General features: G+C 45.0%; 1 protein-coding gene and 1 long non-coding RNA gene across 3 annotated transcripts in view; both read right to left on the reverse strand.

Moving 5' to 3' along the window:
• Positions 1–24,029, reverse strand: part of LOC129456516 (uncharacterized) — a 77,720-nt gene that overhangs the window by 39,055 nt on the left and 14,636 nt on the right. The window lies entirely within an intron of this gene.
• The window catches only part of snx2 (sorting nexin 2), a 26,990-nt gene continuing 6,300 nt past the window's right edge, over positions 3,340–24,029 (reverse strand). For both annotated transcript variants that reach the window (XM_055224092.1, XM_055224091.1), the window contains 10 exons: positions 22,118–22,259; positions 19,747–19,825; positions 18,529–18,604; positions 16,453–16,566; positions 15,517–15,610; positions 14,488–14,693; positions 13,913–14,056; positions 6,689–6,769; positions 5,797–5,868; positions 3,340–4,718 (listed from right to left, as the gene is read on the reverse strand). In XM_055224092.1, the coding sequence (XP_055080067.1) occupies positions 4,668–4,718; positions 5,797–5,868; positions 6,689–6,769; positions 13,913–14,056; positions 14,488–14,693; positions 15,517–15,610; positions 16,453–16,566; positions 18,529–18,604; positions 19,747–19,825; positions 22,118–22,259 (1,059 nt within the window). In that variant the 3' untranslated portion in view covers positions 3,340–4,667. The remainder of the gene's footprint in view (positions 4,719–5,796; positions 5,869–6,688; positions 6,770–13,912; positions 14,057–14,487; positions 14,694–15,516; positions 15,611–16,452; positions 16,567–18,528; positions 18,605–19,746; positions 19,826–22,117; positions 22,260–24,029) is intronic.

Raw genomic sequence — 24,029 nt, forward strand, 5'->3', positions numbered from 1 at the left:
GGCCCTGCAGCGGCTAAACTTTTACTCTGTCTCTGTCATCCCTCTCTCTCTCCTTTCTCCCTCTCTCCTCTCTATCTCTATTTTCTCTCTATCTCTGTCATCCCTCTCTGTCTCTCTGTCATCCCTCTCTCCCTCTCCCCCTATCTCTCCCTCTCTCTCTCTGTCATCCCTTTCTCCCTCTCCTTCCTTTTTCCCTCTCTCCTCTTTCTCTCTATGTTTTCTATTTCTCCTCCTCTGTTTCTCTCTCATTGACATTTGTCTCTCTCTTTTTCTTTTCTCTTTATTTCTCAGAACTGTACATTTCTTATTTTATCATTTGTGATCCTCTCTTCTTTCCTCTCTTCCCCCCTCTCTGTTTCTCTCATCTCTCTCTCCCCATCACTTTCGCTATCCTTGCTCTCACTCTCTCTTCTTCTTCTAGCTCTCTCCTTTCTTTCTCTCTCTCGCTTTCTCTTTCCTCCCCCACTTCAAACTCTTGCTGTCCTTTCTTTGTCTCTCCTTTTTCTTTGTCCCCATCTCACCTCCTACTTTCTCTCTCCTCGCTCCCCATCTCTGTCTCCTCTCTCGCACTGCTTTCTCTTTCCTCTCCCTCTCTCTTTCTCCTCTCCGCCTCTCTCTCTCACCCCTTTCCCTCTTCCTCTAGTTCTCTCTGTTCTCTCTCTCTCCCTATAGTTCTCTCTCTCCTCTAACTCTGTGTCTCTTTGTCTCTCTTTCTTTCCTCTCTCTTTTCTCTCTATTTCTCAGAGCTGTAGATAGAGTTGATCTTGTCATTGGTGATATTCTCTTCTCTCTCTCTGCTCTTGCTCTACTTTTGTTTGTGCCCCCCCCCTCCTTCTTTCTCTCTCTTCTTTCTCTCTTCTCTCTCTCTATCACAGCTGTCTGTTTCAGTAAAAGACATTGACACATTAAAAGTCTAAACCACATAAAGTGATGGATGCAGACAGAAGAAAAGAGAGAGAAGAGAGAGCTAAAGAGAGGAGAGAGACAGGAAGAGAGAGCGGAAAGAGAGCTAGAGTAAGAGAGAGAAAGGGAGAGAGAAGCTAGAAGGAAGAGAGAAGAGAGAAGGGAGGAAAAGAGAGAGAAGAAAATAGAGAGAGGAACAGAAAGAGGGAGAGAGAAAGCGAGAGAAAGAGAGAGGAAAATCAAAAGAGAGAAAGGAAGAGGGGGGAAAGATAGAAGAGAGAGTGGAGAGGAGAAAGAGAGGGAAAGAGGAAAAGAGAGAGAGAAGAGAGGAAAGAGAGAGAAAGAGGAAGAGAGAGGATATCAGAATCTGGTGACCACTCCCTCCGTCTCGCGCCAGAACCAAATGTGATCGTCCAATCAGATCAGTTTATTTCAGTGACACATGTGAAATGAAGGACCTCATTGGCCGTCTGTCATTTTGAACAAAGCCACATTTCCCTCTCTTCAGATGGACAGAGTGTTTGCTTCTCTTCCTCCATGTTTTTCAGTCCTGTGATGTTTTTGTCTTTTTTCTTCGTAAACAGCCATATTGGTTTTGATACAGACAGACCGTGCGTGTCCCTGATTGGCTAATCTGTCAATCACGTCCATCTAAACTCAGTGACCAGTGGATCTTGGGCCAGTCCTGACCTAAACCTGTTTAAAGCCTGTTTTTTAAAGTTGCTGCTGGTCTGAGGAGCCACAACATAGACCTCATTTTTGTCCCCATAAGTCAGGTCCCCGTGGTGTGAGTGTGTGCAGAGTTGAGTCCACACACTGTGAGAGATACTGTCCTCTCTCTCATCTCTGGTCCGAACTTCAGATGAAAAAACCTTTGATTTTTTTTTATTTCTTTCCTCAAACAGAAAATGAACTCGTCCTGTGTCCACTCCGCCCCGGAATTAGCCGTTAGCTCGTTGTCATCTGCTCCCTGACAAATGACCGTATTATCTCTTCCCTCCCTCTCCTCATCCCTCCCTTTCCTCATTCCTCCCTCTACTCATCCCTCTCCCTCCCTCTCCCCCTCTCTACTCATCCATGCCTCCCTCACTCCTCCCTCTCTCCTCTCCCTCCCTTGGTGTTGCAGATTCGGTAGCCCTGCTTTGACAGTCAGGAGTAATGGCTGTACATACTTGTATTAGCACCTCCTCTCTCTCACTTTCTCTCTCTCTCTCTCTCCTCCCTCTCTCCCTCCTCTCCTGCCCTCCCTCCCCTCTCTTTCTCTCTCTCTCTCTCTCCCTCTCCCTCCCTCCTTCTTCCCTTCCCCGTCTTTCTTCTCCCTCTGCCACAGATCTGGTAGCCCTCTTTGACAGTCAGGAGTAATGGCTGTACATAGAGTCTTGTATTAGCACCTCCCTTCTCTCTCTCCTCTCTCGCCTCTCCTCGCCCTCCCTCCCGCTCTCCCTCTCTCTCCTCTCCTCTCCTCTCCCTCCCGCTCTCCCTCGCTCCCTCTCTCTCCTCTCTCTCCTCAGTGCCACAGATCTGGTAGCCCTCTTTGACAGTCAGGAGTAATGGCAGTACATGGAGAGTCTTGTATTAGCGCCTTATCTGCGTCGCTGTGGTGCTACATCACTTTAGCAGCACTGTACTCTAATATGATGAATATGTGGGCCGTTATCGGACCACACGGACTCGGACTCGGACCGGACCACAGATCTCAGATACGGCTCAAATTAACCTCTCCAAAGTCCACCCCCGCCCCCTCACCTCGCCCCCTCACCCCCTCATCCCCTCCCTCTTCTGGAGCACCCAGACCTAAGACCAGAGCAGATGAAACACTATTAAATCTGTGAAGGTTAAAGATGTACTAAAGAACTTTTGTACTGGAGAGTCTGTCGCCACAACAGGACTAAACCAGGTCTAAACCATATCTAAACCAGATCTAAATCAGGTCTAAATCAGTACTAAACCAGGTCTAAACCAGGACTAAACCAAGACTAAACCAGGTGTAAACCATGCCTAAACCAGGATTAAACCAGGACTAAACCAGGTCTAAATCAGGCCTGAACCTGGATTAAACCAGGACTAAAAGAAGACTAAACAAAGTCTAAACCAAATCTAAACCAGGTCTAACCCAGGTGTAAACCAAGCCTAAACCAAATCTAAACCAGGTCTAAACCAGGACTAAACCAAATCTAAATCAGGTCTAAACCAGGACTAAACCATGTCTAACCAGGACTAAACCAGGACTAAACCAAATCTAAATCAGGTCTAAACCAGGTCTAAACCAAAACTAAGCCAGGACTAAACCAGGTGTAAACCAGGTCTAAACCAAGGCCAAACTAGGACTAAACCAGGCCTAAACCAGGTCTAAATCAAAACTAAACCAGGACTAAATCAGGTCTAAACCAGGTTTAAACCAGGTCAGCAGAATAAGTAAAAAACCCATTCCAAACTTGGTTGATAGATTCCTTTATTGGACTTTTTCACTTCAGGAATGTTTAAAAATTCCAACATAAAGCTTTAATTAAAACCCATCCAGTGCAAAAACAGGAAAAAGTGACACAGAACTCAAAACTCAAATCATTCTCCATAAAATCAGACTCAGTCCAGTTCAATTTATGAAAGTCAAAATCAGGTTCAAAACATTCACTGATCAACAGGAGATCGCATATAAATAATAAGACTGATTAGTGCAGACAAGAGCAAAGGATTGTGGGTAATGTGTCCTCTTTGAGAAAAACAAACGTGTTCTGGGTCCACAGTATAAGTTTGAGTTTAACAACACATTTTTACCAGTTACGTGATGTCGTCTAAGCCAGGACTAAACCAGGTCTAAACCAAGACTCAACCAGGTCTAAACCAGGACTAAGCCAGGACTAAACCAGATCTAAACCAGGTCTATGCCAGGACTAAACCAGGTGGAGGTGGGAGGGGCCTTGCTTCTGGCAGTCTAACCCCTAGTTTGTATATATAAATGGACGTAGCTAACCTGCTAGCCACTGCATTCCAAACAGGAAGTGATCATGAGCGCAATACGGCTCCATTGACTCTAATGTAAAAGCCGCAGCCTCACTCTCTCTGTGTAACTGCTGCTATCAGGCTCGTCATTTTGGTCTTAAAAATTCCCAGTTCCGTGTATGTTTCCTAATATGAATCTCCAAATTAGCCGCTATAACTGCTAGCCTCAATTAGCTTCATTTGACTGTAGCCGAATGCCAACATCAATCCAACGCATTATTATGTTTTATTCGAACAATCTCACGGGCGCCATTTTCAGTTGATTGTTTTGAGAAAAGAACAAAGAGCACGTGCCACTGAAATAAACAAAGCTGATTGGACGAGAGCTCTTTTGGCCCTGCCCGGGGGGTGTGGCCTCAAAGTTTGACTCAAAGAGGACAAAGCAGGGGGAATGTTGCCTTCTCTCTTCGATCATTAGCAACAAAAACAGGTCAATAAAAAAAAAAAAGCATCAACGCCCCAACAGCCCCACTGCAGGAAACAGCCGCCGCACCAGGGATTGTGGGTAATGTGGTCCTTCAGAGCTGTGTGAACCTGGAGTAGAGACAGGGGGGGATTGTGGGTAATGTAGTCCCTCAGAGCTGTGTGAGCCTGGAGCAAAGACAGAGGGGAGCAGATTGGAGCAGAGAGAGGAGGATTGTGGGTATTGTAGTCAGTTTTGGGGCGCCGCTGGTCTCTTTTTCTTCTTCTTCTTCTTCTTCTCCTGTGACAGACCGCAGCAGCAGCAACAGGACGGAGGACAGGTGCATCGTGGGTAGTGTAGTCTATGAGATGGCCTTGGCTTCAGGTAAAAACGCCTCCCAGTATTTTATCATCTGGAACAAAACAAACGAAAGAGCTTTTAAATAAAACCGAGTTCCCTCATGTCTTTTGATACTTTTCAGTGACATCATGCTGAAGATGTTCTACATGTATCTCTATGATAGAATGTTTCGTAGTTCCCATGGAGACACGATGCACACCTGTTGTGCTTCAGCTCAGTCAATTCTTTATGATGAGACTTTGTTAAAACAAAGCTCAGATTAAAGTCTAAATAGAGTAACAGAGCTTTAGACAGAGCAGTACCTCTACTTAGCTCCACAGTCCTGCATGTTTGAGTAATCCTGTCTGTCCTGTGAGGCCTGCGTGCTCTGTTTACACCTACCACCTAACCCTGCCCACATCTCTGTGGTTACGTAACCCTATAGAGGCGGATGCTATCATCGCAGATAGAGGGTGGACTTTCCAGTAGCGTAACTCAGCAACCAATAGTGCTCTCATGTAAATTCAAATGGCGTCTCAAAGCAGAGTCATGGGGCTCTTTAAATATTTTACCGTCATTATGGTAATCTGCCTCCATTGTTCCTCAAAGGTGACGAATGAGAGTGCAGATGCCGCAGGGATTTTCCCAGTCACTTATTTGATGCGTCAAAGAAAAAATAAGGATGGATATGTAAAATAGAAGTAGTGTAAAAAAATGCAGTAAATTCTCATACTTCCTTTAACATGATTTTTATGGCTAAAAAATAAAAGTCTAGGCGAGCTATACTGGTCTATAGTGTGCTAAGTCCTTAAAAGGTTAAAGGCTAAAGAGTTTTATTGCCTGAGAATCAGGAAGTTAGCATGCTAGTTGTTGTTAACTTTACAGTGGTGACAAAACTCTGGTCTCTGAGAGTTATGAAAAGTGCTTATAAACTCATCATGGTGAATAATGAGGATATTCTGAATGCATAAGGTAAGTGAGGAGTGACTTTGGACCAAAAAAATGAAATGAAAGACCTAAAACCTGATTGTGTTTCTAAAAGGCATGAACCACAGAGTACACCAGTGGTGATGTTGTGCAGGGCTGTACATGCACTGCAGCTCTACCCCTGAGCCACAGGTCCTAGGTTCATATGTGGAGGCTGTGTTCACCTGTTGTTGTGAGTGCAGCAGCGTCTCCAGGTATCTGACGATGGTTTCTTTAAAATCCTTCACTCGCTCTCTCTGGAAACACAACATACAGATTTAACATGCGCACAGATTATAAGGCTCAGGAGTGTTTCAGGAGTGTTTCAGGAGTGTTTCAGGAGCGTTTCAGGAGCATTTCAGGAGAGTTTCAGGAGCGTTTCAGGAGTGTTTCAGGAGTGTTTCAGGAGCGTTTCAGAAGTGTTTCAGATCAGCCTTTTATACAAAACTTGATCAGTCCAAAAGTGTCAAATTGATTTATGTTGTTTTAAAACATAATCTGCATCTCTGAGCTCTGGCCAATCACAACAGAGCATACTCAGATGTGAGTTTAGAGAGAGAAAGAGAGGAGAGAGGGAGAGAGAGGAAAGAGGGAGGGAGGGAGAGAGAGGGAGAGGGAGAGAGAAAAGAGAGAGGAGAAAGAGAAAGGGAGAAAGAGAGGAGAGGGAGAGAAGAGAAAGAAAGGGAGAGAGAAAGGGAGAGAAAAAATAGAAAGAAAGGGAGAGATGAAAAAGAAAGGGAAAGAAAGGGGGAGAGGAGAGAGGGGAAAGAGAAAGAGAGGAGAGACAGGCAGAGAGAAAGTGAGAGAGTGGGGAGGAAGAGAGAGAAGGAGGAGCGAAAGAGGGAGGAGAGAGGCGAGGGACAGAAAGAGTAGATCTACTGCTCCCTCTATCCCTATCTCCATAGAGAGGCGGGAGGGACAAGACAGGGAGAGGAAGACAAAGGGACAGTGGGAGAGTGATGAAGAGAGAGAAATGGAGAGAGGTGAGAGGGCAAGGAGAAGAGAGAGAAGAGTATCAGAGAGGAAAGAGGAGAAGGGAGAGATGGATGGAGAGAGGTGTACTGATGATGATCTCACCTCGAAGCGTGTCACTTCTTTTCTGATTGTTTTTGAAATCTGCTCAAAGTCTCTCTCTCCCTGAGACACTTTCAGCTCCAACTGCAAAGAAAACGAGACAAAACAGAACAATACTCGATTTTTACACAATTATAATGAGTCAAACAAACAGAAACAACACATTTTTATACTTTTACAATGAAACGTGACACTGGTGTAAACATATCTCTACTTGTGTTTTGTGTTTGGCAAAATGTAAAAAAAACAAAACCCAAAAAACGTCAGATTTTCTTTCTTTTCATTCAAACATAATCTCTAGAAGCTTCCAGTCTCCATTGTTTCAGACGTTATTTAGTTGGTTTATATATAATTTTTAAAAAGTTGCGATGCTAAATGTTCAAATTACATCTGTAAAAGAAGTAACGGTTTGTGTTTAAATCCTGATTCGTTGCAGCTTCTGACGACATTGACATGAAATGGGGAAACGGTGACGGGCAGAACGAGAAATAAACATGTGATGAAATGTGAACAGAGCCACGGCAGGAGGGATAGGTGATTAAAGCCCCACTGTGCAACATTTCAGCCAATGTACAAGCCCTTATTGCGTAACTGTGGATTTAACTGAGGCATCTGCACGGGCGAGTATCGAATATCGCAGCGATACTGAAAATGTGCTGGATCTGGAATCGGTTCGGTCGATATCAGTCCAGTCGAAATCGTGTTTGGGCCCCTGAAGACGATTTTCAGGCAGATTTTGGCCCCGTTTCATAATGTTTTCTTCCTCCAAAGCTGTTCAGTCTGATGTGAAGGAGAAGTAACAGTTATGTAACACGACTGGATCTCTTGTGTAATAAGGAAAGAGCCGTTCTCAGCCCCTGGTATTGACCACAGACTCTATAAAGAAGTGGACAAAGTGAGTGTGACGTCACCCCAGCGTTCAGCAAATGAAGCTCGTCGAGGCTAGCAGTGATATCGGCTAATCTGGAGCAGAGTTATATATTTTTAATTTGAGTGTCATAGCAACCAGAGAGCCAATCAGGAGCCGGGCTAATGAAAGCAATGCTCATTCCTGCAACACTGGTTTAGCAGAGAGCGAGTGCTTAGCAACGCTGTCAATCAAACCTGTTGCTAACGCTAACCGGAGCAATCTCGGGGAAAGAAGGCGCCTGATTTGTCTGTTATTAATGTTCATGTCTTGATTTACGGACACAATAGTGAAATAAAAAAAAACAGGATCATGTAGAGCAGGTTAAGGATCACTTCCTGTTTGGAACATGGTGGCTACAGGTTAGCTATATTCATTTATATGTACAATCTATGCTAGCAGGTTAGCTATATCCATTTATATATATATATATATATATATATATATATATATATATATATATATATATATATACACAGTCTATGGTATTGATTCATATCAGATATCGGTATCGGAGCTGAAAAAGCTGGTTCAACACGTCCCTAGTTATAAGATAAAAATTTGTTTGTCCCGCAATGGGGAAATGAAGAGTCAGGTTTATGGAGAGGCAAGCCCGCTCACACTAAGGCCGCATGTTTTGATTAATAAAAAACATCTGTAGAACATCTGTAGTGATGCGTTCGAGAGTTGAGTTGGCTGAAATGTTCCGCAGTGTTGCTTTAAAATGGAGGATGAGAGCAGGTGATGTGTGCTATTTAAAAGGAACACAAAGTAAAACATGAAATCAAATCAGTTACAGTAAAATAAAAACAAAAATAAATGTTTTGGCAAATAAAAAGTGTTTTTGCTGAAGCAGAGCCATGCACGTCCTACCTCCTCCAGCTCCTTTGGGAAGCATGAAACAGCAACACAAAATTAAAACCAAATCCAATCAAAATCCAATCAAAATCTAGTTAAAAAACAGGATCAGAACTGGAGACGCCACAATGTCAAATTTATCTAATTTTTGTGCCATAAAAATATACACTGTATGACTGAAATAATCCTTGGAACTCAAAAGCAGCACTGTGTAACTTTGCTGTCTCCATGGAAATTGCTTTGCCTGGAAAGTTCCACAATATAGCATTATTTTATTTTTATTCATTTAATTGATAGAGCAAGTATATACATTAGACTGATGTCGACTTGCATATTATTAAACATGTCTAGTTAAAGGTCAGGTCTGTGGAGAGGGGAGCCCCGTGGAACATTCCAGGGAAAGCAATAGTGTCACCATGGAGACAAGCAGGCGGCAGACCCATCACTACAAAAGTTACACAGTGCAGCTTTAATAAAATCCAGTCTCATCTCCACAGAAATCTGACCCTGTGACGTCTCTGTTTGTGTTAGTGAAGCAGTGAAAAGAAAACCATAAGAACACGGACAATCCTCTGACCCTCTGCTCCTCTGACCCTGTGCTCCTCTGACTCTCTGCTCCTCTGACTCTCTGCTCCTCTGACCCTCTGTTCCTCTGACCCTCTGCTCCTCTGACCCTCTGCTCCTCTGACTCTCTGCTCCTCTGACCCTCTGCTCCTCTGACCCTCTGCTCCTCTGGTCATCTGCTCCTCTGACTCTCTGCTCCTCTGACCCTGTGCTCCTCTGACTCTCTGCTCCTCTGACTCTCTGCTCCTCTGACCCTCTGCTCCTCTGACCCTCTGCTCCTCTGACCCTCTGCTCCTCTGACCCTCTGCTCCTCTGACTCTCTGCTCCTCTGACCCTCTGCTCCTCTGACTCTCTGCTCCTCTGGCCCTCTGCTCCTCTGACCCTCTGCTCCTCTGACTCTCTGCTCCTCTGACTCTCTGCTCCTCTGACTCTCTGCTCCTCTGACTCTCTGCTCCTCTGGCCCTCTGCTCCTCTGACCCTCTGCTCCTCTGACCCTCTGGTCATCTGCTCCTCTGGCCCTCTGCTCCTCTGGCCCTCTGCTCCTCTGACCCTCTGCTCCTCTGACTCTCTGCTCCTCTGGCCCTCTGCTCCTCTGAACCTCTGACCCTCTGCTCCTCTGACCCTCTGCTCCTCTGATCATCTGCTCCTCTGGCCCTCTGCTCCTCTGACCCTCTGCTCCTCTGACTCTCTGCTCCTCTGACCATCTGCTCCTCTGACCATCTGCTCCTCTGGCCCTCTGCTCCTCTGACCCTCTGCTCCTCTGACCCTCTGCTCCTCTGACCATCTGCTCCTCTGACCCTCTGCTCCTCTGACCCTCTGCTTCTCTGATCATCTGCTCCTCTGGCCCTCTGCTCCTCTGACCCTCTGCTCCTCTGATCATCTGCTCCTCTGGCCCTCTGCTCCTCTGACCCTCTGCTCCTCTGACCCTCTGCTCCTCTGGCCCTCTGCTCCTCTGACCCTCTGCTCCTCTGACCCTCTGCTCCTCTGGCCCTCTGCTCCTCTGACCATCTGCTCCTCTGGCCCTCTGCTCCTCTGACCATCTGCTCCTCTGGCCCTCTGCTCCTCTAGCCCTCTGCTCCTCTGACCCTCTGCTCCTCTGGCCCTCTGCTCCTCTGACCCTTTGCTCCTCTGGCCCTCTGACCATCTGCTCCTCTGGCCCTCTGCTCCTCTGACCCTCTGCTCCTTTGACTCTCTCCTCCTCCTCCTCCTCCTCTCCTTTTTCAGGTAGATCTTTAATTGCTCCTCTGTTCTATTCCTTCCTTCCTCTTCCTCCTCCTGCTCCTCCTCTCCTCCACCTTCAGGTAGATCTTTAATTTCTGTTCTATTCCTCCTTCTCCTCTCTTCGCCTCTCTGCTCCTTCTCTCCTCAATTTTAAGGTAGACCTTTAATTGCTCCTCCTCTCCTCCTTTTTCAGGTAAATCTTTAGTTGCTCCTCTGTTCTGTTCTGTTCCTTCCCTCCTCCTCCTCCTCCTCCTCCTCCTCCTCCTCTCCTTCTCTCCTTTTTCAGGTAAATCTTTAGTTGCTCCTCTGTTCTGTTCTGTTCCTTCCCTCCTCCTCCTCCTCCTCCTCCTCTCCTTCTCTCCTTTTTCAGGTAAATCTTTAGTTGCTCCTCTGGTCTGTTGCTTCCAACCTCCTCCTCTCCTCCTTGTTCAGGTAGATCTTTAATTACTGCCCTGTTCCGTTTGCGTGGAGATCGGCTGAGTGGTTCTTGTTTTGGTGTAAAACTGTTTTTGCGTGTTTGGTAAAAGGCTCAAGTCTTTTCTGTCGGCTCCCGTCAAAATAAAGGCGCGTTTGGGCATCCTGTCACAATAAGAGCGCTCCCTTTGACAGATGGGAGAAAATAAAGACTCTTTGTAACTCACTGCTGCTACTCCAGAAGAGAGAAAGAGAGAGGGGGAAAGGAGAGTGAGGGAAATAAGAGAGGGAGGAGTAGAGAGAGAGAGAGAGAGAGAGAGAGAGGCAGAGACAGAGTGGGGATGGAGAGAGAGGGAGAGAAGGGAGGAGTAGAGAGAGGGGGAAGAAGAGAGTGAGAGGCAGAGAGAGTGGGGATGGAGAGAAAGGGAGAGAAGGAGAGAAGGAAGGCAGGAGTAGAGAGGGGGGGAGAGGGGGGAAGGGGGAGGGGAATAAAGACTTTGTAACTCACTGCTGCTCCTCCAGGACAGAGAGGAGGAGGAAGGAGAGAGAGAGGGAAGAACAGAGGGGGCGGGAGAGAGAGAGGGGGTGAGAAGGAAGAGAGAGAAGGAAGGAGAGAAGGAAGGAGAGAAAGTGGAAGACACGGTGGAGGGGAGAAAGAGAGAGAAGTGAGGGGGAGGAGTAGAGAGAGAGGGGGAAGGAAAGAGAGAGGCAGAGAAAGAGTGGGGATGGAGAGAGAGAGGGAGAGAAAGAGAGAAGGCAGGCAGGAGTAGAGGGGGGGGAGAGGGGGGAAGGAGAGAGAGACGGGGAAGGAGGGGGGGGGATAAAGACTTTGTAACTCACTGCTGCTCCTCCAGGACAGAGAGGAGGAGGAAGGAGAGAGAGGGAAGAAGAGAGGGGGCGGGAGAGAGAGGGGGTGAGAAGGAAGAGAGAGAAAGAAGGAGAGAAAGGGGAAGAGAAAGTGGAGGTGAGAAAGAGAGAGAAGGGAGGGGGAGGAGTAGACAGAGAGGGGGAAGGAGAGAGAGGGGGAAGGAAAGAGAGAGGGAGAAGGAAAGAGAGAGGGAGAAGGAAAGAGAGAGGGAGAAGGAGAAAGAGAGGGAGAAGGGAGGGGTGAGGAGTAGAGAAAGGTAGCGAGAGAGAAGAGAGAAAGAAAAGGGAGGGGGGGAGAGAAAGGAGGGGGAGGAGTAGAGAAAAGTAGAGAGAGAGGAGGAGAGAGATATAGGGGAAAGGAGAGGGAGAGAGAGAAAGAAAAGGGAGGGGGAGGAGTAAAGAGAGGTAGAGAAAGAGAGGAGGAGAGAGACAGATGGGAAGAGAGAGAGAAAAGGGAGGGGGAGGAGTAGAAAGAGGAAGAGAGAGAGGGGGTAGGGAATAGAGAGGGACAGAGGGGAGAGAGAAAAGAGGAGAGAGAGAGGGAGGAGGGAAAGGAGAGAGAGAGAGAGAGTGAAAAGTTACACAGTGCGTCTTTAAGTTTTGCCTCTGAGAGCTGTGGTGGCTCTGGACAAAACATGTGTAAATCTTTGAGTGGAGACAAAAGCATAAAAAGTCAAACGTGTGAGTGCGATTCCCGCTGTGAAGCCTGACAGAACACGCTCAGGGAAAACACACATGACAGCTTCAACTGAGGCTAATAGAGAAGGCTATTGGACGGCAGCGCAAAAAGTGGGAAAAACAAGAAAAAACTGAAAAACACAAGGAACGCACGAGTGAGTCTGACACCAGCCAAAATATATAAAACACAAAGAGAGAGAAGGAAGAGAGAGAGAGGAGGAAGAGGGGAGAGAGAGAGTGCGAGAGAGAGAAGGAAGAGGGGAGAGAGAGGAGCATTTCATTCCGAGTAGGGAGGAAGAGGAGAGAGAGGGGTAGAGAGAGAAGTGAGGAGGAAAGAGAGAGTGAAAGGTGAGGAGGAGGAGAGAGGGACAGAGAGAAAGGTGAGGAGGAGAGTGAGAGAGAGAGAAGTGAGGAGGTGGAGGAGGAGGAGAGAGGGACAGAGAGAGGTGAGGAGAAGAGAGAGAGAGAGGGAGAGGTGAGGAGGAGAAAGAGAGGTGAGAAGGAGAGAGGAGGAGAGAAAGTAGTGAGAGGTGAGGAGGACAGAGAGGTGAGGAGATAGAGAGGTAAGGAGGAGAGGTGAGGAGACAGGGGTGAGAAGGGGAGAGGTGAGGAAGAGAAAGGTGAGGAGATAGAGAGAGAGGTGAGGAGATAGAGGTGAGGAGGAGAGAGGTGAGGAGGAGAGCGATGAGGAGGAGGTTATTCAGAGGGAGGGAGTGAGTTTGCATGTTCTCCCTGTGTCTGGACGGGTTCAGCCTAAAATAACACTCCTTAGTCTTGATGCTGCTCAGATGGAGAGGGTCCCTGTTTTCGGTCTACTGCCCCCTGCAGGCTGGGAGACGCACAGGAGCTGCATTAAAGTGAATCAGGCTTAAAAAGGAGGCCTTCTGGGAGGGCATCAGAGGCATTGAGGGACCCCAAGTTATTGTCCACACAACATACTACAAGTGCATAAAAGGACATTTAGTTTTGCATCTACAGTTACTATTATGATGTGTTTTTCATGTAAAGATGAAAAACATGAATAATTCTTTTGAACAGAGCCACTATAACAACTGTCCCTTTATACACTGAGGGAGGGTCCGATATCGATACTGGTATCAGATATCAGCATCGATCCAGGACCGCATATCAGCCCCATGATATCAGTCCCATGATAACGTTTCAGCCGATATCTTGTTTGGGCTTTAAACTGATGTAATAAAACAATTTACAGGCTGATGTCGGCCTTGGATGTCTCTGTTTGAACTTTTATTCACAAAGTTCAGTATAAATAACAGTAACATAACAAAACTGAATCCATTTTGTGCCTCTGTCCCTGCACTGGTATCAGTTAATATTGCGAATCGGCAGATACAAAGAATCAATATTGGTAATGGAGCTGAAAAAGCTGAATCAGTTCATCCTCCATCCATTTTAAACAGCTGCAGTTAACTCTGAGATTTAGGCCTGTTTATTCTGTAAATTTAACACTATTTTTAGCTTACTTTAATCCATGTTCTTATTTTTATATTATCATAGTTTATATTATTATTATAACGCCAAAGTCAGGGCCAGATTGTGACGATGAAAATAAAATGCTATTATTTTAGGGGATTAAGTAAAGGAGCCACTGGCTGATCTTCAGATGAGCAGAACGCTTGTACGGCTCTATAAATAGACGAGTCAATGTTTATAAATCTTTACCCCCTTGATCTCAGTATGAACGGACGAGTCTTTACCTCCTTGATCTCATCCTTGGCCTGCTGCAGTTTGTCAGGTTTATTTGTGAACTGAAGTTTGGCTTCAGCTTCACGTTTCTTCTGCAGCAACATCTGAGTGTCCTGCCACCTCTGCCACGTCTTCATCCGATGTTCAAACACCCCCTGAAAAACACAAACATCGCCTTTAAAACCAGAGGAGCAGAGGCAGAGGAGCAGAACCAGAGGAGCAGAGTAGCAGAGTCAGAGGAGAAGAGCCAGAGCTAGTGGCTATATGGTACAGAGGTACAGAGGATGCTGAGGTTGGGAGACAGGAGAGAAGCAGGAGAAGAAGCACTCTCCCCTTTAGTCCTCCAGACCCTGCCCCTCCTCCCCCCTCACTCTCCCCTTTAATCTTCCAGACCCCGCCCTTCTTCCCCCCTCACTCTCCACTTTAGTCCTCCAGACTCCGCCCACTTTAGCAGCACTATTTGAAATGTGGTCGGGGGGGTGTGGGGGTTTAGTCCCACTTTAAACTTAGTTGTTGTGGGTTTGATTCCTGGTTGTGGGTCGTTTTGCACACATGACTAAAGGTTGCGGGTTCGATCCTCTCTCACCTTGACGGCGGCGAGCAGGCGTACGTAGTCCCCGATGAGCTCGGACAGGAGAGTGAAGTCACTGTTAGCTTGTTCGTTGTGTAGCGCCTCCATTTTCTCCTCCACCTCTGCTAACTGCGACAGCGCGCGTGACAGAGCCGTGTGGTCCTCACTGTTCCCCAACATGGCTGCCGAGCGTGCAAACTGAGACGTGTTCAATGAAAGCTCTGCGGAAAGAACAGGGGAACAAGAACTCAGCTCTGAGAGACACACAGGGAGGAACTAACAGAGCCATAGAACATGTGGATGGTCTGAATGTATTTTAACCATGTTACACTGAAACAAAAGTGAACTGTTGTATTGTATTTGTATTGTAATTGTATTTGTACATATTTGTATTGTAATTGTATTTGTATTTTATTTTCATTTGTATTTTAACATGTGCGTCAGAATTTGTTTATAAAGCTTATTATTATGGTACTAATTAGCCCATTAAATTGACTTTATTTCTGTAGCACATTTTACAAAGTAAAGCTGTTTCCAAAGTGCTGCACAGAGAGAAATAAACTCAAACTTAAACTTAACTCAACTTAACACAATAAATAAAAACATGAAAGAAACTCGGCAAAGATAGCAGGGGAGCCAAACACCAGTTCCTGGTAGACCGAACAGTTGCCCAAGACTGCAGAACCCGTCAGGCCAACCTGTGCACTGCCTGGATTGATTAAAAGAAAGCCTACGACTCAATGCCACACACATGCGATGGGAACATCAGGAAAAAGGAACATGAGAAACTAGAGAAATACCAGCTCAAAGAAGAGCTGGACAAGGTGGAGGTATCAGTGGTGCCCGTGGTCATCGGAGCACTCGGGGCAGTGACCCCCAAACTGGAGGAGCGGCTAGAGCAGATCCCAGGAAAAACATCAGACATCTCAGCCCAGAAAAGTGCAGTACTAGGAACAGCAAAGATACTGCACAGAACCCTCAAGCTCTCAGGCCTCTAGTAGAGGACCTGAGCGTGGAAAAGAGGATGAGACCATATATTTGTACCTTTCCTGTGACAGACGAGAGACTCGATGCTCCCGTGGAGTTTCCTCAGCTGTAGATCCAGGTTCTCAAAGTGCTGCTGTTTCTCCTCAAACCACTGCAACAGAAAAGTGTACAAACACATACATTTGGCTAGTGTGTTTATGTTTTACTTATGTTTTATTTACTTGTTTAGTTTTGACTTATTTTATTATTTATTGATTATTTTATTATTTATTGGTTATTTATTTTATTATTTATTGACTTATTTATTAGTTTTGACTTATTTTATTATTTTTAATCATTTTAGATTTGCCAGTGTTTCCTCTGAGGAGCCCTCTGCACCGGGAGCTGTGGTTGGCTGTGGCTGCTGGGCCCTGGCTCGTGGGCCCTGGAGGTTTGGTCTTGACCTCATCTCTTCTCGGGGCCCTGGGCTGGTGTCCTGTGGCTGTGGGTGACCCTGCTCCTGGTGCAGATGGTTCCTCTGGTGGTGCTTTCTCATCTGGTTCATCTTTATCCAGCCTGTTCCACTTAAACATATTTTAAATGAAACTGAGGTATTTTAACATGTGTTGAGGTGGGGGGTGGGAGTGTGTGTTGGGGTGGGGGGTGGGAGTGTGTGTTGGGGTGGGGGGTTGTTTGGTTATGATTATTGATGTGTTGGGGTTGGGTTGTTGGGCTGTCGGGTGGCTGGGTGGGTTTGGTGGGTGGGACTGATTTTAATGCTTTGTAAAGCACTTTGTGTTACTTTTTTTTTTGTATGAAAAGTGCTATATAAATAAAGTTTGATTTGATTTGATTTGATTTGAAACTATTTAAATATTATTAAATATTACATCTTTATTATATTTGAAATGAATTTTATATATAAATAATATCACAATGATGGACTCGTTCAACTTTATGGTCGTCTTGTGTTTGTATATATAACAGTACATATATATTGTGTGTATATCTGACCGTGTCGGACTCGTTCATCTTTATGGTCATCTTGTTGACGGCGTCTGCAGCTTTGTTCATCATCCTCATGAGTCCAGCTCCGCTCAGAGCCTGAGTGTTCACGGCACGAGCCAACTGCAAAAACACAAATAAGTATAGTGTATAACTACATAAACCTATGAAAAATGTAATGATAATAATAATAAATAAAAACATAAATAAATAAATAATAATAACAACAACTCCAGATATAGAAAGTTATAATATGAAAACATTAAACACTGAGGAGTCTGTATGTTCCATTTTGTTTGTCCTCAACCCTCTGTCATCTCTCTTTCTACCCACCCTCTCTCTTTCCTGTAAAACTCTTCCCTCTCTCTTCACCTGCTCCTCCCTCCCCTCCCTCCCTCCCCTCCCTCTCACCCTCTCCTGTAAAACTCTGTCCTCTCTTCAGTCTCTCCCCCACCACTATTTCCTCCTCTCCCATTTTTCTGTAAAACTCTCCCGTCTTCTCTATCTCCCCTCCTTTTTTTTCTCCCTCCACTCTCTTGCCCTCCTTCTCGTCCCCTTCTCTCCCTCGCCCCATCTCTCCTCCCTCACCTGTCTTCCCCACCTCTCTCCCCTCTCTGTCTCTCTCTCTCTATCCTTCTCCTGTAAAACTCTGTCCTCTCTCTTTTGCTCTCCCTCCTGTCCCTCCTCTTTCTCTCTCCCTCACCTCTAAACCCCCCCCCTCTCTCTCACACCATCCTCCCTTCTCTCATTCTCCTGTAAAACTCTCTCCTCTCTCCCTCTCCCACCTGTCCTCTCTCCCTTACACAACCCCCCCTCCCCCCTCTATCCTTCTGTTTCTTGGTCTCCCTCCCCTTCCCATTTCTCCCTCTCTCTCTTGTAAAACCCTCTTCTCTCTCTCGCCCTCACACCATCCCCCCTTCTCTCTCTCCTGTAAAACTCTCTCCTCTCTCGCTCTCCCACCTGTCCCTCCTCTCTCCCTTCTCTTTCTCTCTCTGTCCTCTCTCCCTCACACCCCCCCTTCTCTCTCTCTCTCTCTCCTGTAAAACTATCTCCTCTCTCTTGCTCTCCCTCCCTCCCCCTCACATTTCTCCCTCTCTCTCTCGTGTAAAACCCTCTCCTCTCTCTCTCCCTCACACCATCCCCCCTTCTCTCCCTCTTCTATAAAACTCTCTCCTCTCTCTCCCACACACCATCCCCCCTTCTCTCCCTCTTCTGTAAAACTCTCTCCTCTCTCTCCCTCACACCATCCCCCCTTCTCTCCCTCTTCTGTAAAACTCTCTCCTCTCTCTCCCTCACACCATCCCCCCTTCTTTCCCTCTTCTGTAAAACTCTCTCCTCTCTCCCTCTCTCTCCCCCACCCTCCCTTCCTCCCTCTCCTCCCATTTCTCCCTCTCTCTCCTCCCTGTAAAACTCTCTTCCCTCCCTCTTCCCTCTCCTCTTAAAGCACCCTGGTCACTCCAACATGGCCGCTCGTGTCAGTTGCCGCGGTGATGGAGCAGCTAACGACGCGTGCGTTAAATTGGCTCAAATTGGTCCTGGTCAGAGCGCCCCCCGTGGGACACATCGAGTTAAAGCTGTCACCAAAAGCACACAAACGTTTTTACGCAGAAATGAAGAAAAATGGGGCCGTTCGGAACCAGACGCGGTGGGTAACAGCTGTCGCCACGGAGACGCCGGGACAAATCAAAGGGAGAGTGAGAAAACGGGAACCAATTTCAACCAGTCCTGTGTTTTTGTTCAACCAATAACTTCCACTGTCAGAGGAGAACTAAACCTCACTGTGTGTCAGATGCCCTCCCCTGTGTGTCAGATGCCCTCCATGTGTGTCAGATGCCCTCCCTGTGTGTCAGATGCCCTCCCCTGTGTGTCAGATGCCCTCCCTGTGTGTCAGATGCCCTTCCTTCATTCTGGCGCCCTCTATGGATAGCTGCACAACACACTAGCGAGCAGCCCATTTCTTTTTCATTTGTACCAAAATGACAATGTGACGCTGCCGAATCTACGAGTATCACGGATAAGAGAAGGAAGTGCATATATCACAGTGGAGTGTACGTCACAGTGGAAAGAGTTCAAATCTAATCTCACCTCTGGGCTCTCGAGGAACTGCAGGAGGTCTGGGTCTTTGAGCAGAACTGGGTGTTTCACTGTCCTCATCAGATACCTGAAAAATACAATGCAACTGTGTCAGATGCCCTCCCATCCTCCTGTATCCTGAGTGCCAGATGCCCTCCCGTCCTCCTGTACCCCTGTAGTGTTAGACTGAGATAGGGCAGGTCAAATGTCTCTAGTTAATCTGCAGTGGTGTGGTTGGTACTGTCGATTTTGATACTAAGGAATTGACTGATATACTTGTGAAAGATACAGCTCAAGATCATTATAAACATATTCAGGAAAGGTTCATTTCTGTCCTGTCTTTTTAGCATTGGTACGTGCTCAAATAAGTATCTAGTTTCGATAATAGTTTTAATATTGGTTAGCATCTGATTCTCGATACGTTTGACAGCCCTAGTTGTTGGAGAATGTTAGAAATGATGAGGGAAAAAAACATTTGTGGAGTTTTGTTCTAAATCCTTGGTGTTCTATCTCGTTCGCTTTGTGTCCGTCTTCCCAAATGTCAGAGGAATGTTAACAAACTCAAACATGTGTCGGAATAATTATCAGGTCCATATTTCCGCTCTGACCTTTGCTCCAAGATCTGACCTTTTCCACAAACGCGATTTACACCGTTTTCCCGATAAAACGCCAAACTCGTCAAAATCAACCAGAGAGGAAGAGGATTCAACAGAAGAAAGAATGAGACTGTGGCTAATCAGAGCAACTGTCAACGTGGCCTGGTTTAGACCTGGTCTAGTCCTGGTTCAGTCCTGGTTCAGTCCTGGTTCAGTCCTGGTTCAGTCCTGGTTTAATCCTGGTTTAGTCCTGATTTAGTCCTGTTTAATCCCGATTCAGTCCTGGTTCAGTCCCAGTTTAGTCCTTGTTTAGTCCTGGTTCAGTTCTGGTTCAGTCCTGGTTCAGTCCTGGTTCAGTCCTGGTTCAGTCCTGGTTTAGTCCTGGTTCAGTCCTGGTTTAGTCCTGGTTCAGTCCTGGTTCAGTCCTGGTTCAGTCCTGGTTTAGTCCTGGTTCAGTCCTGGTTCAGTCCTGGTTCAGTCCTGGTTCAGTCCTGGTTTAGTCCTGGTTCAGTCCTGGTTCAGTCCTGGTTCAGTCCTGGTTTAGTCCTGGTTCAGTCCTGGTTCAGCCCTGGTTCAGTCCTGGTTCAGTCCTGGTTTAGACCTGGTTTAGTCCTGGTTTAGTCCTGGTTTGTACCTCTCTAAAGCACAGCGTCTCTTCTCCACAAACTCATTTGACGACTGGTCTTCTTTCCCCACTTTCACTTTCGTCATCCCTGAAACAGAAGCACCGTTAGTCTCAGAGGCTGTGAACAGGTCAGGTCTCTTTGACAGATCAGGGCCTGGTCAGGACTGGGACGGGAGACCGCTCTGAACACTAGGTGCCACCAGGGGGCAGCACTGGCAAAACTGTTGTTGTGTTCTTAGGCAAGACACTTCACCCACATTGCCCAGGATGAAATTGGTGTGGGAGTCTGGTGGTTGGAGGGTACACTGGCACAAACTAACAGCCTCACTTCTGTCAGTTTGTCCCAGGGCAGCTGTGGCTACAATATTAGTATGACTACTTCATGTTGTCACCCTAATGAAAAAAAGCATTCCCCAGAGAAGATACAAACTCCCCCCAATCTGGGAATTGAACCTCGGACCTTTTGGCAGCGCTCTCTTACCCAAGGGTCAGAGGTCACACTTACCCACAATGCTGTTTTTTTGTTTTGTTTTTTTGTTTCTTGTTTATTATTTAATGAAGGGACATTGCATTTTAAGAACAGAGGCATGGGGAATGAATCCCACACCTGTAAATATGCAGGATTATAGCCAGTGCTAATTTTCATCCTTTGTCCCTTGCTAGAAAAAAAACACACCCAGCCACACCACAGCTTATAAAAACAATACGTACAAAATACAAACCCTCTTTCATATCTTAAAACTCATCCAGAGACCACTGCCCTCAGATCACCAGATCTCACAAACTTACAGTACATACATTCACAATACAGTCCACTCGTACACCACATCTACCTATAATCACAGCCTACACCTTAATAAGCTAAACATTATACATTCATGAGAAACTACATTTCAATACTATACAACTTACATTACAATTCTATATACAGTACATGTACAACAATGTCTTGTGCAGACAAAAACACAGCATTACCACTAAAATCCATTCAAGTTAGTGATTATGTGGACAAGTTTGACTGTCTAACAGCCATGACTTGAGTTGTTCTGAAAATGAGCTGAGAGTGGGCAGCTCACGTATTGTTACTGGGATAGTATTCCAAGTTTGTGAAGCTCGAAAAGAGAAAACATTCTGTCCAAAAGTGCTTTTTCTAGATGGAATCATACAGTCACCTCTGGAACCTGCTCTTGTAGATCTAATTTGACGTTTTTTGACAAACTCTTGCAGAACTGTAGGAGCCAACCCCTGCAGAATCTTATACACAAGTGTGCAGTCTGCCAGTTTGATCATATTGTCATAACCTAATATGTTATGTTGTTTTAGAATTAAACAGTGATGACATGACTTTGGTTTATTGTCTAAAATTTTTAGGGCCTGTTTATAAACCATTTCAACAGGTTTCAGAGTGATCTTACATGCTGAAGTCCAGCTTGTCATACAGTACATCATATGAGGGACAATCATTGCATTAAAGTATAGTTTAGAAGCATTCAGTGTTAAATTAGCTCTAATGTCTAAAATTTGACAGATTAAATTTCATTTTGTTAACTATTTTTTTAACATGCTGTTTGAAGTTAAGTTTTGAGTCAATCATTACTAAGATATTTAAATTCATTAACTGTTTCAATTATTGTTCCATTTATCAATACAGGAGGATTATCATCATAAACGGCATTCTTAGAAAAGAACATACAAACCGTTTTAGATACATTCAATACTAGCTGTGACCTCTGTAACCATTCTGAAACCTTGTTCATGGCAGATGATAGTTCCTGAGCTGCAAGAGTTTTATTTTTTGCATGAACATAAATAATTGCATCATCTGCATATAACTGACACTGTACATTGGATGGACAACTGTGTGGAAAGTCATTAATGTAAAGGCAAAATAATAACGGAGATAGAGCTGAGCCTTGAGGAAGGCCAAGCTGGTTTTCACAGATTGCAGATGCTGAGTTATTCACTCTAACAAATTGTCTTCTGTGTGTTAAATATGATTTCATCCATTGCACAGTGCTTGAGGATAGGTTAAAATAAGATAATTTATCCAGCAGAATTTGACAATTGACCATTTCGAACGCTTTCTTGAGGTCTAGGAACACTGCTCCAATAACGCCTCCTCTGTCAATGTTCAGTTTTAATTTTTCCAAAAGAAAGCATATGGCTGTTTCTGTAGAGTAGTGTTTTCTGAAACCAAATTGCATTTCATGTAGATTAGACGAGCTATAGTTTAAATGTCTTGTAAGTTATTTTGTTACACACTTTTCCAGTATTTTGGATACTGTGGGCAGGATGCTTATGGGTCTGTAGTTACTTGTTCTTGAGGTTAGAGGTAACAATTACCCACAATGCTGTTCTTGGGGTCAGAGGTCACACTTACCCACAATGCTCTTCTCAGGGGCGGGGGGCACGATGTAGCCGATGTGCAGATACTTAGAGGCGAGTTTACTATGGAGACCGAGGAAGTCACTGAAGCGGCGTTTGACGGAAAAGTCCTTCAGTTTGAACAGAGACAGCGACGTCTGAAAAACACACAGAAATACATACATATATATGAAGTATGTGAAATATATACGACTAAAAGAGAGAGGGGTTATATAAAGTACGTCACATATACACAACTTAAGTTAAAGTTCATCATGATGACCAAAACAATGACTGGAGGGTTACTTCTGCCAATGACCACTAGGGGCAGACCAAAATATCCATAAATAAACAGGCCTATGGAGGTCAGGGGTTACGCCCACTTTGAAGCCTGCTGGGGTTCCAAATGTATATTTTTCTTTCATTTTTCCAATAGAAAATTAAAATATTAAGATTTGTCAAAATAAATAAAAAAATGTAAATTTTCCAAAATGTGTTTAAGATTTTAAGGTAAATTAAGTTTCATAAATAGATTTTTAAATCTTCCGTGTTCTGCAAATTGTTCTGTTCAGGTCTTTAATCATGTTCTAGTCCAGGGTTCTCCAACACAGTGCCCATGTCGCCCGAAGACCGGTTCTAAAAATAGCACGACTCACTATTGAGCTTAATCTAAAATGTAATTTTATTCTGTTGTTATTTTTTTTAAACACCCTTGCATATATATAGCTTTAAAATGACAATATCTTAAAAAAGTATGTTCATTATACGTGAAGTTTAGAAAAGTTAAGGTGAACTCTAACCTACTCAGTTCAAAGGTCAGTATTATGCGCGTGACAAAACCAGTGCATGGCAGGAAAAAAATTATTACTTTCACAACAAATTTTACGACTATAAAAGAAACCTACGTGTGTCTCATCTACGCAGCGACTGTGGTGACGGCAAAGCGGCACAATGTGGAGGGACACTCCACTAAGTGTTACAAAAGCTCCACACTGACTACACCCCGGGCCCGCCCTACGGGCAGAAAAAGCCCTGCCAAAGGCAGCTTTGGGTAAACAAACCTTTTTCATGAGACCAGCGAAAAAGTCACAAAAACCAACCGAGATTTATTTTAAAATCTGTAAGTTGATTTTTCTTTAACACTACATAATTTATAACTTTTTGAAATGTGGTCCACCATAGTGTGTTTTGTGAAAAAGGTTTGTCAGTGGCTGGTGAAAATGGGACATTTTTCCTATGAGATGTAGTGATGTAAGTGTCATCTGAAAATGTAACATTTACTAAGATTAATAAAGTTAAAGTGCTGAATATTGATATCTGTTTCCCACCTTGCTGACATTGTTGATAATTATTGTGAGAAATCATTAACGTGATCAGTGTCTTCACAGATGATTATCATTAATCATTATTAATAATGTACAACTAAAGGCAAACTGAGCAAATGTGTTATTTCAGAAGAGAGTGTGAAACTGGTAGCCCTTTGTATGACTCAGTGCCCATGAAGCAGCTCTCAGCTTCAAAAAGGTTGGTGACTCCTGTTCTAGTCTTTTCTTCTCATTGAGCCTCTGAAGTTGTATTTGGAGAGATTCATGTTTGAGTAATCTTTAATCTCTTATTTTCAAGACGCCATTTTGTCAATTTACCCCCGTCTACACATCTAGCGGTACACGGCCACTGTGACGTACACGGCCACTGTGATCTACACGCCTACTGTGACGGACGCACTTCTGTCTCTAGTTTTATTTTCTTAATTGGTGATATTTGTAGGAATTGGCAGAGTTGCTTAGTCATTTTGGTACAAATGGAAAAAAATGGACTGCTTATTAATGTGATGTGCAGCTATCCATAGGGGGCGCCGACAGCATGCAGCTTGTTGTGATGACATTTATGTCGACGTGGGCTCCCATTGGACACCGCAGTTTTCTAAT

The sequence above is a fragment of the Periophthalmus magnuspinnatus genome, chromosome 9 (assembly GCF_009829125.3).
Source record: "Periophthalmus magnuspinnatus isolate fPerMag1 chromosome 9, fPerMag1.2.pri, whole genome shotgun sequence".
Taxonomy (NCBI): Eukaryota; Metazoa; Chordata; class Actinopteri; order Gobiiformes; family Gobiidae; genus Periophthalmus; species Periophthalmus magnuspinnatus.